At 37.6% G+C, this 13,762-nt stretch overlaps 2 protein-coding genes and 1 long non-coding RNA gene across 4 annotated transcripts in view; 2 read left to right on the forward strand and 1 right to left on the reverse strand.

Moving 5' to 3' along the window:
- Positions 1-4,491: 4,491 nt before the first annotated feature.
- On the reverse strand, positions 4,492-7,317 carry LOC311299185. Of its 2 annotated transcripts, none has more exons than XR_014629079.1 (4): positions 6,834-7,317; positions 5,434-5,517; positions 5,237-5,340; positions 4,492-5,086 (listed from the first exon to the last, which is right to left on the reverse strand). It is a non-coding gene; the product is annotated as an uncharacterized lncRNA (long non-coding RNA). The 2 variants fall into 2 exon arrangements; XR_014629080.1 differs by lacking the exon at positions 6,834-7,317 and adding an exon at positions 5,881-5,994.
- Positions 7,318-7,433: 116 nt separating this feature from the next.
- On the forward strand, positions 7,434-12,438 carry gcat (glycine C-acetyltransferase). Its single transcript, XM_084408953.1, has 9 exons — positions 7,434-7,755; positions 8,593-8,723; positions 8,802-8,903; positions 9,007-9,153; positions 9,737-9,891; positions 10,424-10,506; positions 11,258-11,429; positions 11,744-11,865; positions 11,964-12,438. The coding sequence occupies exons 1-9, from the start codon at positions 7,530-7,532 to the stop codon at positions 12,113-12,115; spliced, it is 1,290 nt and encodes a 429-aa protein (XP_084265079.1). The 5' UTR covers positions 7,434-7,529; the 3' UTR covers positions 12,116-12,438.
- A 642-nt stretch (positions 12,439-13,080) lies between these two features.
- Positions 13,081-13,762, forward strand: part of mcm5 (minichromosome maintenance complex component 5) — a 10,886-nt gene continuing 10,204 nt past the window's right edge. Inside the window, exon 1 of the mRNA XM_084411093.1 lies at positions 13,081-13,461. Coding sequence (XP_084267219.1) covers positions 13,292-13,461 — 170 coding nt within the window. The 5' untranslated portion in view covers positions 13,081-13,291. The remainder of the gene's footprint in view (positions 13,462-13,762) is intronic.

Below are 13,762 nucleotides of genomic sequence, written 5' to 3' on the forward strand. Positions count from 1 at the left end.
AATTAATGCATGAATCTAGGAAAACAGTATGCGAATACAAATACACAATCCATAATTTGCAACGTTTTTTAAGAGCTTCATATCTTAGGCTAATCTTTTCCTCAGCAGATCATAGAGATCATAAAATAATCGTTTCAATCTGTTATGAATATTGAATGGACCTAAGTGGATGTAACGTGTCAGAATGACAGCAGTTTCTAACATCACTATTGCATAACAACAAAACCACAAAAGCTGAATGAACTCATACTGAGAGCTCCTGAGTGAATCAACAACATGCAGGATATTTGGAATTCCCCTTGAATTATGAATCTAAAAAACAAAAGGAAATCCTGCACCCTATAGCAATACTTGCAAAAAGTATCAAAAAGTATTTATTAGCAACGTTTTGGTCTCATGACTTTCAGGCCTTGAATTATCAATGAAATACATCCTTTGACAATCCTCCATGTATCATGGCTTCCACAGTATTTCAAATGTACTCCTGGAAGTTTTGATGACTATAGAGTTAAATTAGTGTGGCTGTTATGAGATGAACGTCTTTCATTTCAATTTTATTCAAACGGAAGTTCTTCGCAGTTTCAACCGCCATTCAACAAAGGAAGAAATAAGTTGCTGAACCAAACAAAATACTGTGTGGGTGTTTCGTTACCCACATTGAGCTGCAAATCAAACCACAATTTCCCCTGATTATGCTCAGTTTCGGAAGTATACATTTTTACAGATCTCATTACATAAGATTTTAATACACAAAAATAAAAGGTGCTTACAAAATTTGTGCACAATAACATAAGATAGACATAAAGCATAAAACAAAAGAAGCTGTATAAAAATGTCCTAAGGCAAGTTTTCAACATTAAATGTAAAGTCATCAGCCAAACTTGTAAACTCATTTACTCACTCGTCCGGTTTTACAGCCTCATTGTCTTCAGATCATGATCTTGCAAGCTATTCTAACTCAAACTTTCAGGGAAAAAATGCTTGGAAAGAGTTGTCAGAAATCACGTGACCGTGCTGTAGTGTGTTTATAGCTTACATTTACCGTTTTACTTCTGTCAATTGTATTTAGGCTTCAGAATCATACACTTTTTGTTCTACAATAATCCAAAAGTGAAATGATAAAAAAATGGATTTTTCTTGTGGAAACCAGGGTGATCCAAACTTCCAGGTTGTCTTACAAAAATATGTCATCCCTGCAACACAAGACCTTAACTCTAAACTGGAATGGTAACCAGTAAAGAGGAGACAGTGTAGATGAAATGTGTCCCTCTTAATAGTGCCAGGCAATACCTGGGCATAAAGTGCCAGAGTAAATAAAACAAAAATACATAAAAGCATGTGTAAAGGGTATCCACTGGAGGCAAGTTGTAAAGAAGCCAAGTGCAGTTTATTAACAAACAGAACAAAACCAAACATGAAACGATGGCATGATGGCATCTCAAGATAAAGACATGAACAACAACTTTCACAACAGCGTTTACAGAAAAAATACTAGACAAAGACACATGACAAACATGAGGACTTAAATACACAGACTAAAGACAAGACAAGGGGCACCTGTGAACAATGATCAGACAATTAACCAATGACAAGACACATGGCAGGATCACATGACAAACAGGGAATCACATGACAGACATGAAGCATGACAAGACACAAGGCTTGTTCGACTTGAACCGGCGCTGCACAGACCGATCGGTGAATGACATCAAAGTACCGCGAGAGCGAATAGAAAGTAGACGGCTCCTTATGCTTTTGAATTGCTCTCGCGGTACTTTGATGTCATAAACCGATCGGTCTGTGCCGCAGCGCCGGTTCAAGTCGAACAAGCCTACAGAAACATGACCAGAACAAACCCAAAACCGTGACAGTATGCAATTCTCCAGATCCTTACCTGAGATTTCAGTGTGCTAACAGCCCAAAAGCTGGAAGAAGTTACTCACAACAGCATTAATCTGCTAGTCTGAACCAAAGGTGATACCCAGATTTTTTAAACGCACATCGCTGGGGCCTTTAAATACAGTAGGGCTAAAAATGACAATCTGTGTTCTCATGCAATTTAAAAAAAGTTTAGACATTAATTTCTGGGTATTCAAAAAAAACCAACTAAAAAAAACCCTAAAAAAATCATCAAGTTTGAATACTCATGAAATTACAGTTAAGTAATTATCAATAACTATTTTTCTTTTTTTTTAAATTGAGCGAGAGGAACTCGTATATAAAGAAAATATGTATCCCATAATGCAATTGTTGTATAATATCAAGAAAATGCAATTGCCTGCCTCCTTGTTTATTGCCTTTTTTGTTACACATATTAGCCAATGTATTGGATATAATGCATTGCATTCAATGTTATTATTTATTTTGTTTGTAAAAGATGGCTGATATTGTTTTGGCATAAATGTACAGTAATTGGTTTTGTATGTATATGTGACTGTGCCAACCCATGTTAAGAGGAGCAGAAAAGTGTGATTATGTGTGTGCGCTAGACTCCTAGAACTTTAAATGAACTCCGCCATCTTAGTTGAGTTTACTGGAGTTCAAGGACATGAAGAGGTGGACCGCTTGCACATGCCTGGAGAAGGATCTGGGAAACTTTGGAGGAGTGTCAACCTAACGCCTGTTGAAAACAACAGGAGTATAAAAGACTGATGAACTGACTGCCTCTGGGGATACTGATATGCTAGTGCCCCCGACGCCTAGAAGCCCAGAGCTGAGGACAAGAAACCCCAAGCAGAAGATGAGAAGCCCAGAGCTTACTACACCTTTGATTCAAAGCGTGATTATTGTATTTTATACTTAAACGATGAAGTTCTATTTGCCTTTATATTTTTGTTTATTATAAAAAGAAAAGTAACCAATTAAAAGAAATTACAAAATCTGCCTTCTGAGATTTATGATGCTGGAGGACTTCTGACCAAATTGTAAGTACTTTTTGTATGCTTACGGTTTAGGTCAGATTTGACTTTCTTTACCTTACCTGAGAATAATAAATAAATAGGTAAAAGGTGTTAAAGGGATACTCCACTTTAAAATGAAAATTCTGTCATCATATACTCACCCTCATGTTGTTTCAATCCTTTATGAATTTCTTTCCAGAAAGGAAGATATTAAGAAGAATATCAGTAACCAGACAGTTTCTGGTCTCATTGACTTCCATAGTATATTTTTTTCCTACTATGGAAGTCAATGAGACCAGAAACTGTCTGGTTACTGACATTCTTCTAAATATCTTCCTTTCTGTTCAGCAGAAGAGAGAAATTCATACAGGTTTGAAACAACATGAGGGTGAGTATATGATGACAGAATTTTCATTTTAAAGTGGAGTATCCCTTTAAGAGTAAAGTACACACCGTAAAACACAATGTACTGTACTTGACTCAATTTTCCATTTCCAGTTAAATGAATGAACCGGAGGTACGATCCAGGAGAGCTGTTCCGGAAAGAGAAAGCAGGTGCTCAAATTAACTCAACTTCCTCACATTTTTGCCTTCTTAAAAACGGCCTCACTGTTCTTCTTCCAGTTTAATTTACTGTGCAAATGGACACCAAAATATTTTCTATATCTACTAAATAGAGAACATTTTGTGCCAAATTATCACTGAACATTTATTTAACCATAGCAAGTAAATTTCTTATGTCATGTTTATTTAAAATTAGACAAATCTGATCATTTTGATCTCCAATCTGTTATTTAACAGTTGAGATAGTTCTTTAATGCTGATCTAACCAGCTGAAGACACTATATAGTTTAAATCTCAGTTGCGCAGTGGGAATTTTATTTTATTTTATATGCTGTAGCCTATTTTGTTTTGTGTATTTCTTGTCAAACTCCCAAAAAAAATTTATTTTCATTATTTTAAAAAATGCCATTATTTTCTATGAAAAAGTTACTAATTGTATTTTATTGACAAAATATATGTGGGAAAATAATGTAGGAAAAAACAAATACTCTGAACCCCAAGTGGATTTACACAAACTGAGAAAGTCAGTAAGTTTTAGGTTGTGTCCCGCTCTCCCATATGTGTGAAACAGGTGTAAAGCTTGTTTCAGCCACGGAATAAAACAATTAAAAGATAATTCTGACTTTTATCTCACAATTCTGCCTTTTTTTCCTCACTGTTGCGATTCTGGCATTATAATGCCCTGTTCATGTCGCTGATGATGCCCGGCAACAAACCTAGCATCGTGGTCGTTGATTAGGAGTTGTTTAAACATGTGACATTTATAGAATCCAGTTGAGTCATACCACCCCATATCACCTTGTGGTGAATGACTCCAGATAAGAAAGGGAAGTGACTGCAATTCCTTAAGCAGCTTTTATTTGCATATAACACCACGGTTCATCAGTCAACACACTCCCGTTATATGAACTCGTGTTTGGTCAGAAATGTTTTGGTCCGATTGATTTTCTGAATGGCTGGGAAAGTGTTAGAAGGAGGAAGTGTAAGCGACTGGATTCTCCAACATCAAAAGCATTTATTCTTATGCCAAGTCAAGTCACCTTTATTTATATAGCGCTTTTTACAATACAGATTGCTTCAAAGCAGCTTTACAGTGATAACAGGAAAATAACGCAACAAAGTTTGTTTCTGCTATTTAGCAGATCTAGAAGAAAGCTGGATGCTTTGGCTTTTCTTTTTTCTATTTTCTTTGGAAGAGGAGAAATGTTCTTACTAACTGGCCTTAAATACTATCTTGCTGAATTATGGTATAAAAGGAATATCACACTCGCAGTTGTGTACTGAATACCAGCCCTGATATTCTCCCTTACACAATGAAGAGTGAATGAATGATTGATTCATTTGTCTACAGAAATCTAATTTTTCACTGTTGGCCAAATTAAATCTTAGGCCCAACAGCTTGGCAGGACTCCCTATCACCATCAAATAGACAAGAGTATGCTCTATTGATGGCTGGCATGGACCCAACTAAATGCAACATAGGTCCAAAACTCCTTGTGTACACACGTGGCGTGAGCGCATGTAACTCTGCCCCGCGTCTTGACATCGGTCAAGGGGGCCCAATCCTCCATCTCTGAAGTGCTAAACTTATAAAGTTGTTTCTTCATCTTGATCCAAGTATTCTGTATGGAATGAATGGAGTGGCCATTAGCAGACAGTGGAACATTTCAACGTGATGTCATCCATTTGAATCACTCAAAATTAAGGAATTCAGATGCATTTAATTTCACTTTAATAAAAGCCTGTCCATTTAGTGAATGAAAGCGTCTCACCTAAACCGTTCTTCTAGGAATACCTCCATCTTCACTGTAATTCCATGGTCGTACAGTGCTCAAACCAAGAGGTGGCGCTGTTTCTTCAACTGAGAGGCGAATCTCTGTTTTTGTTTTGGATAAGTACATTGCATGACTTCACGATGTTTTCAATGCGTTTATAAACTTATAAAATATTCAAGAATATAGATACACACCAGAGTTATCATGTCCACCGCAACACAGGAATGTCCAGGCTCTTCTTAGGACCCTCCGTAGGGATTCAATTATGGAAGGCCTATCTGTGGTGAGAAATACTTAAATTAGGATAATTATTAGAAAGCGACATATTTTGTGTGATCAAATATAGCTCTGATCTATATATGCAGGGTTATACTCGCTTCGCTAATGATCGCGAGCGCTCACAAGTCTCTTCGTCGTCGATGTCTAATAATCTGAAATACTATTCTTTATCCATTTACACGTTTTGTGTTTGCATAAAAACGCTTTAAATTGCGATAATAAGTTACGATTAATTATGCCGTCCATTTTGTCCAATACAGTCAGAGACATTCTCTGATACAGTTTACAGGAAGCAAAACAGTCCGGGTGATTAAAGCCATAGTTTGAGAATGAAAATGTGGATGAAACAGAATAATTCTGACCTGTGTTATTGGTTTCCATATAGAATTCCATTCGCACTTGTTATCTAAAGTTCCGCGTTTAGTTATCTTCCGTGAACGCAACAACACACGAAATCACGAATGGATTTGGATTTCCCGCGGATAGGGAACGCCCACCTATGACGTTTCTGATGACGACAAGAGGAAGTTGAAGTAGCGCTTCATGTGTGGAAAAAGGTTTGGCTTGTACCTAATCAATATTTAATTACAAACAAAGTTAAGGAGGTATCGTTCAAATTGATACATAGAATATACCCTGTAAAACATTACTTTCTAAAATTTAAAAGTGATATTGATGTTAATTGCACCTTCTGTGACAGTTGCCCTGAAACTGTGGTTCATTTATTTTGGCACTGCCCATTTGTAAGACCATTTTGGCAAAATGTCTGTGATTTTATCACAAGAAACATTGATGACCAATTTATGTTGTTTTGGAAACATTAAATTAGCAATAGCCCCCTAGTGTGTATCTATATTGTATTTCAATGTATATACAAATGTTTGTAAAATACTTTTTGTTGATAATAAAAAAAAAGAAAAAAAAAAAAAGAAAAAAAAAAAAAAAAAGAAGTAGCGCTTCATGGAATCATGAACAGCAAACTTGATTAATTTGTGCATTGTTTGAGTCAATTTACACTGCAAAACGAACATTTGTGCTTGCTGAATTCCCAAGATATTAAACATTATATCTTTCACGTCATCAGTCTACCCAATGTACATTTTTATACTTTAATTAAGAAACATTATAGGAGGTGCACTAATTAATCGACTATTTGTATTCAGTCTATTAATAAACTTGATATAACCAAAACGATACTATAAATAATAACCTAAACTACTCAGTGTTGTTTATGTGTGGCTACAAGTACAGGATTTTTTTTTTTTTTTTTTTTGTTATAAAGATAAAATATAATATTTTCAGAAGATTTACTTACCCTTTAAATTTTTTCCCTCTCACTCCACTGTAAATCGTCGTATAAAGCATAAAAAAAAAAAAAAAAAAAAAAACTGAACAAAAGTCCATATTGAATAAACTGAAAAAAAGGTCCTTGACAGTCTTAAAAAGCAAGGTGTTCTTGCCAACATTTTCATAACACGAGTTCAAAACTTTTCTCTCTCTCTCTCTACTGTAGAGAGATGACTGACTAAACTCATGGACATTTGCCGGGAAATGGAAGATATATTCCCGCGTATATGACATGTTGCACATACAGTAGTGGTCAAACGGGAAGTCAGTCCGCCTCTTTCCCGCGTTTTATCTATTTAATTCTGCTATTACGTTTAGTGCATTGCCGCGTTCGCATATTTCTCTGAACCTTTTCAACCGCGATTCATATCAGATGCATAATAGAGCTTGCAACAGTAGTTCCCGACAATAACCATTTATTTGTACATTATAGTTTGGAACTGTAGAGTTACACAATATATGTCACTCTAGTCTGTGTCTTTAAAAATGCAGAATCAGCTGCTCTGCCATTGGATCAAGAGCGAGTCGCCCTCTTACGCAAATGCGTCTGATTGGTTGATGTTTCAACGCCCATGTGAATGTCAATTACATATCCGCCGTCAACGTCACTTATTTTGAGTCCAAGTACTTTTACTGTACTACTTGCTGTGATAGTGTGTGAGAAATGGCACTTTGCACAGCTGTTCGTGGCCTCAGGGCTCCGTTGAGGAGTGTGTTGCAGCCCTGCGCTGCTGCTGCTAACGCGAGCAGACCGTACGCGGCTGCGGCTCAAGCGCGGGGTGTCCTGGAGAGCGAGCTGGACTCTATCCGCGCTGCGGGCACATGGAAGGGGGAGCGAGTCATCACTTCCAAACAGGGCCCTCATATCTCCGTGGACGGCAGCACAGGCGGTGAGCAGCGGGTGTTTGGCAACCCTGGGTGACCGAGACAAATACTTATACTTCAGGGCAGAATGTTATGATCAGGTTGTACGTTCCCGGAGACACCTGTCAAGGGGAATTAAATCCTTATTATAAAAAAAAAAACTCCTATCTATCTATCTATCTATCTATCTATCTATCTATCTATCTATCTATCTATCTATCTATCTATCACCAAAACTATAAAAACATTTGGAGCCTATTTTATTTCAGTTAGTTGGCAAGGAAATATTAAGCATTTTCATTTAGTTTATCTCGATGTACCAAATAAAAATTAATTAAAAAACAAAACAATATAGACATTTTTAAAAAGATAATAAAAATGACAAAAAAGTGACAGAAATAAACTATAAAAATGGAAAATGTCTAAATAAAAACAAACGGTAACACTTTAAAATAAGGTCAACTGTTAGTTAAAAATTAACTAACTGATCAATACATTTGTTACAGTATTTTTTATTATTTGTTAACATTAGATATTAAAAATGCAACGGTTCATTGTTTGTTCATGTTAATTCACATTGCATTAACTAATGTTAACAAACACAACTTTTGATTTTAATAATGTTTTACCAAACTAATTTAAATACTAATACAAACTATGTTAGTACCTCAATACTAATATAATACTGGGGTGGACAAACATATTTTAGTTAATTGTTATTTTTGTAAATGTTTCGGACTAGATTGTGAAGGAAAGCATCCAGCAAGTGTCCAGCATATCCACATGTCAGTGAATAAAGCGGATTTGATATTTTTGCTCCTCTTCATCTTCTGATGGCCCACACCTCCCTATTTCTTTTGTAGACATATTGAATTTCTGTGCAAATAACTACCTGGGTTTATCCAGTCATCCGGAGGTGGTGAAGGCTGGAATAGATGCCCTGCAGAAGTATGGCGCTGGCCTTAGTTCAGTTCGCTTCATCTGCGGCACCCAGGTGAGGGAAAATAATTTATTTGAACACATTGATTGCTTATCGATGCCTTAATGTTTGTTTTTAATCTCTGTTCTCTAGAGCCTTCACAAGGACTTGGAAGAGAAGCTAGCCCAGTTTCATGAAAGAGAAGATTGCATTCTGTATGCAAGCTGCTTTGATGCCAATGCTGGTCTGTTTGAGGTGACTTAACCAATCGTCATATTATATACTTAAGTAAACATGTTACACAGTTACACTGCCAATGCACTGTAACAATTCAATACATTGGTGCTCTTTGCTTTAGGTCCTGTTGGGTCCTGATGATGCCGTGTTGTCTGATGAACTAAACCATGCCTCTATTATCGACGGCATTCGATTGTGCCGTGCCAAGAGGTTCCGCTACAAGCACATGGACCTGAATGACCTGGAAGAAAAGCTGAAAGAATCACAGGTATCACTGGATTTGTCTCATGACTTAAAGGGACAGTTCACCCAAAAATGAAAATTTTGTCCTCATTTACTCGCCCTCAAGTTGTTCCAAACCTGTGTGAGTTTCTTTCTGTTGAACACAAAAGAAGATATTTTGAAGAATGTTGGTAATCAGACAGTTGATGGACCCCATGGAAGTCAATGGGGTCCAGGCATCAACTGTCTGATTACCAACATTCTTCAAAATATCTTCTTACATTTGAAGAATGTTGGTAATTCAGCAGAAGAAAGAAACTTTGGAACAGCTTGAGGGTGAGTAAATGAGGACAAAATGTTGGGGTCAACTATCCCTTAAATCTCTTTCATGCAAATCAGAGGTCGCACCGCAAGTGGTTTATGTGCATGGCGATATGAAAATAAAGTTTGTAATAAAATTACTGTGTGGCAGTTTAATATGTTTAGTCAACTTTTGTCAACAATTGATATAATTGACAAAAATTGCATTACTTTTAGTTTTGCATTTCATTTATGTTCATATACACCTTAGAGAGGAGCTAGATCATTTCTGGAGAATTTAGTGTTGATTCACTCGCTTTACCCCACAGTCCTCTCGTCTGAGGTTGGTGGTCACAGACGGCGTGTTCTCCATGGATGGGGATGTGGCTCCTCTGAAGGGTATCTGTGATCTGGCTGAGCAGTACGGAGCTTTGGTTTTCATTGATGAGTGTCATGCCACAGGATTCATGGGTGCTCGCGGCCGGTGAGCAGACAGAAGAAACACTTGGTAGCACTTGCAAAAATAGAGTGCAACAGTCTGATTCCTGAAGGAAACATCCCATTCACTTCTCCATAGGGGAATTGATTTTTAACAATAACTTATAAACCTTTAAAAATAGACAGACTGGCGAGCTACGAGGTTGTTAATCGATGGTATATGTTTTGCTTGAAGCCAACATTTTTTACTTCAAGGCCCCCCACTCACAATTTCTACCCAATAAAATATTTTAGAGACTAGAAAGATATATTCATTATGAAAATCTAGATTTTTTGTGTGTGTTTTAAGCTTATTTTAATTCTTGTTTTGTCTCATTTTAAATAATTACGTCATCTTGAGGCTATCTTGGAAGTGTGTTGAGGCTCCCTGGTTTAGAACCACTGCTTAAAAAGGACCTTCCTCCTAAAATATCGAGGCAGTTATATGTTTTTATGTTTAAAGACTCATTTATACTGTTTGAGAAAGAATCATGTCATAATATCTTACAAGTGGACATCTGTGCATTTATTTCCCACAGAGGAACTGATGAGCTGCTGGGTGTGATGGACAAAGTGCACATCGTCAATTCCACTCTGGGAAAAGCACTGGGAGGTGCTGCTGGTGCGTATGTCTTGCATTTCTAGATATTAAACATCAGCTAAACAGTTTCCATAGTCAAGCTACAATAGCTATGTTTCCATCCAAAGTTGTGAATTTAACTTGTGCACAAAATTGGACTATCGCATGCAACATTTGCGAATAAAGCACTGTTTCCATCCTGTGTGTTCAAGAGAACAAAATCATCCCTTGCTGGGAAACTGACGCAAAATATCTGTAATAAAAATGGATGTTGCTACAGCCACTGTAGCTCTTTTTTCCTCCATAATAAATGTCTCAGAGCGCGCAGATGAAACGCAATAAACGCTGTTGTTTTATCTTGCGTTCAGATGCTAGTGTTTGTGAACGCAATCATGTTCTGGGAGGGAATTAAACCAAATAATTTTCATGACAGACTTTGGCTCAGGCATTTCAGAACGATCAAACCAACATTTGAGATGATGTACAATGAAACCGATCCACTGGTTAGTCCAGTTATCCAATCACAGCCACTGTTTAGGCAAAGTCACGCAAGTTTTTTTGTTACGCATTGAGGGATTTATTTATTAAATCTATTCGCATCTTGCGGTTTCCATCCAGCGTGTTTTTTTATTACATTTTTTTATGCGATATTGCAAAATTCACATAAAAATAGGTGGATGTAAACATAGCTTATGTCGGGTAAAATCACAAATTAAATAGCAAAGTTCCTTTGCTAAGAAGGCTGAAGCAATTTCAGTCCTTTCAAACATATATTTTTCTGATTCTCTGTCAGGTGGTTACACCGTCGGACCCAAGGCTTTAATTGAGCTTCTGAGACAGCGTTCTCGTCCATATCTCTTCTCCAACTCCCTCCCCCCTCCTGTGGTGGGCTGTGCCACCCGTGCTGTGGAGCTGCTGCTGGCATCCAATGAAATCGCTCAGTCCATGGCAGCTAAAACCATGAGGTAGGACTGGAGGGGTGGGAGTTGGTGTTCTGCGATGTTTGCGCACTGTAGATTCGGTTACACCCTTTAGCTTGTGTCACTGCATCTATCGTTTGTGGAAAGGAGATAAGCAGGGTTAAAACTAACAGAATATGCATTTCAAAGCAGCAGTCAGCCTTGCAGTCAAAACAAAATGAGCTGACCTTTGCTGGTTCAGTATTCCAGTTTTCCAGTATGAATGCTTTTAAGAAGAAAGGATTTTTAGAGTTCATTGAGCTAATGATGGCAGTTCTCAACAAAATGGTCTATTGTGCATCTTTTCTTCCGTCCCAAAGGTTTAGAAACAACATGACCCAGGCAGGGTTCACCATTTCTGGCACAGCTCATCCCATCTGTCCTGTGATGCTAGGAGACGCTCGGCTGGCTTCGCTCATGGCTGACGACATGCTAAAACTGGGTGAGAATTCGGGCGTATATGTCATGTCCAAATAAATGAATACATCTAATAGTCCAGCAGCCCAGTTTAAAACAGTGTTTTTCTCTCCTTGCCATCAGGAGTGTATGTGATCGGTTTCTCCTACCCAGTCGTTCCCAAAGGAAAAGCCCGCATTCGAGTCCAGATCTCTGCGGCTCACAGTGATGAGGACATTGATCGTGCCGTAGATGCCTTCATTCAGACAGGCAGGAAGCACGGGGTCATCTCCTAATGTCAGAAACAGAACGGACAAAGTGGCTGACTGTTAGAGTGTGGCTAAAGTTACATATCATAGAAAAAAAATGTGATTCTTCTAATGTTACTGAGATCAGTGAAGGTCAAGGGGTACTTGTATATTTTTGGTATTGACAGAATAAATGTTTTCTCTATGATTAACAGTTGCTACTTTTACAGCAGTCTTGTACAGCAGCTTTATACCAAAAGGGTCTTGACTTTTTTCAGTTGAGACATTATTTGCAAAATCATGTACAGATCATGCTTATGCTACAATTGTCCATAGATGGTTCAAAAAATAAAAAGATGCCATTTAATGTCTCCTCTGCTGTATCTAAAACTTTTGCACACAACATTTAGTTATTTCTTATAGAATTATGACCTTTTAATTAACTATTTACAAGACCTTAGACATTCGCTGTCCCTTATACAGTTTTATAGAATGAAACCTAATTCTTGATGTTTAATAAACAAAAAGCCCATTTTATTACCATTTACAACATTTCTTCAAGCAACAGCCCAATAGTGGGGCATGTTGTCACAGTGGAGTCACTCATTATGTCACAACAGCATAATATATGCTTTTTAATTATGTTATTCTGAGATTATAGTTCAAGCTTTCGTCTAAAATCTATCTTCATTATATAGTTGACTCTTGTCTGAATGTATGTCATTGTGGTTTTTGAGCCCAGTGTCCACTATATATACACAACAATCATCTCGGCATTATGTTACTTTTTATTTGAAATGACTATTTATCATTATTAACATTTATTTTCATATAAATAAGGTTTTGTTAACCGTAAACTAACAAGTCTTCAACCATGCTGATATTCCGCGCCAAGCAGGACAACTAGTTCCGGTCCCTGCGCTTTGCTTTGTGTTTTTCCCGCCAGTGAACCGCTTTGCTAGCGCCTTTTTCGTGACGCAACTCGTCATAACTGCTTGTGGACCAATGAGCGAGACGGAAAAGCCACTGAGGGCGGAGTCTGGCTTCAGCGCAAGGCAGGGCTAGAGGTTTTGCCGCGAAAGTCAGCGCGCGTGTAACAGGGAAACACATTGTTGATTCTGACCGACACAGAATATTAGCAAAACTTAAGACTTCGCTGCACTTTTTGAAGTGATATTTTATTAATCGTTTATTACAAGGAGTCCACTCCAGATCATTTGCAAAATGTCGGGTTTTGATGATCCAGGAGTTTATTATAGTGACAGTTTCGGTGGAGGGGAAGGCATTGGCGATGAGGGGGTCCTGAAACGCAGCCAGATCAAAAAGAAGTTTCGTGAGTTCTTGAGACAATTTAGGGTCGGCACCGATCGCACTGGATTCACCTACAAATACAGGTATTGTGATATCAAATGTGTTCGCTTGCGTCCTGGTGATGATTCTTTTTTTCACAATATGTTTTGCACAATGTGTAACGTTACCGTTTCCCTGTGTAGTCGTTGCACACATTATATATTTATGTAGTTATTATATCCACTTTTTCCATAATCCATATTACATTTTTTGTAGATTTATCTTGGAGTTATGTGCAATATGCATCGTTCTGAGTGATTCAGTAGAATCGATTTGGAACATGTTTTGTATGACGGAATCGTTTTTGAGTCGGTTCAGTGATCAGAACTGTTCGAAAGAATCAAA

Source organism: Rutilus rutilus (assembly GCF_951802725.1).
Source record: "Rutilus rutilus genome assembly, chromosome: 1".
NCBI classification, from domain to species: Eukaryota; Metazoa; Chordata; class Actinopteri; order Cypriniformes; family Leuciscidae; genus Rutilus; species Rutilus rutilus.

Coding starts and splice junctions, on each gene's coding strand:
- gcat (XM_084408953.1), top strand. CDS start 7,530: ATGGCACTTTGCACAGCTGTTCGTGGCCTCAGGGCTCCGTTGAGGAGT. Junction 7,756..8,592: donor CGTGGACGGCAGCACAGGCG/GTGAGCAGCGGG, acceptor TTTCTTTTGTAG/ACATATTGAATTTCTGTGCA. Junction 11,430..11,743: donor ATGGCAGCTAAAACCATGAG/GTAGGACTGGAG, acceptor TCCGTCCCAAAG/GTTTAGAAACAACATGACCC.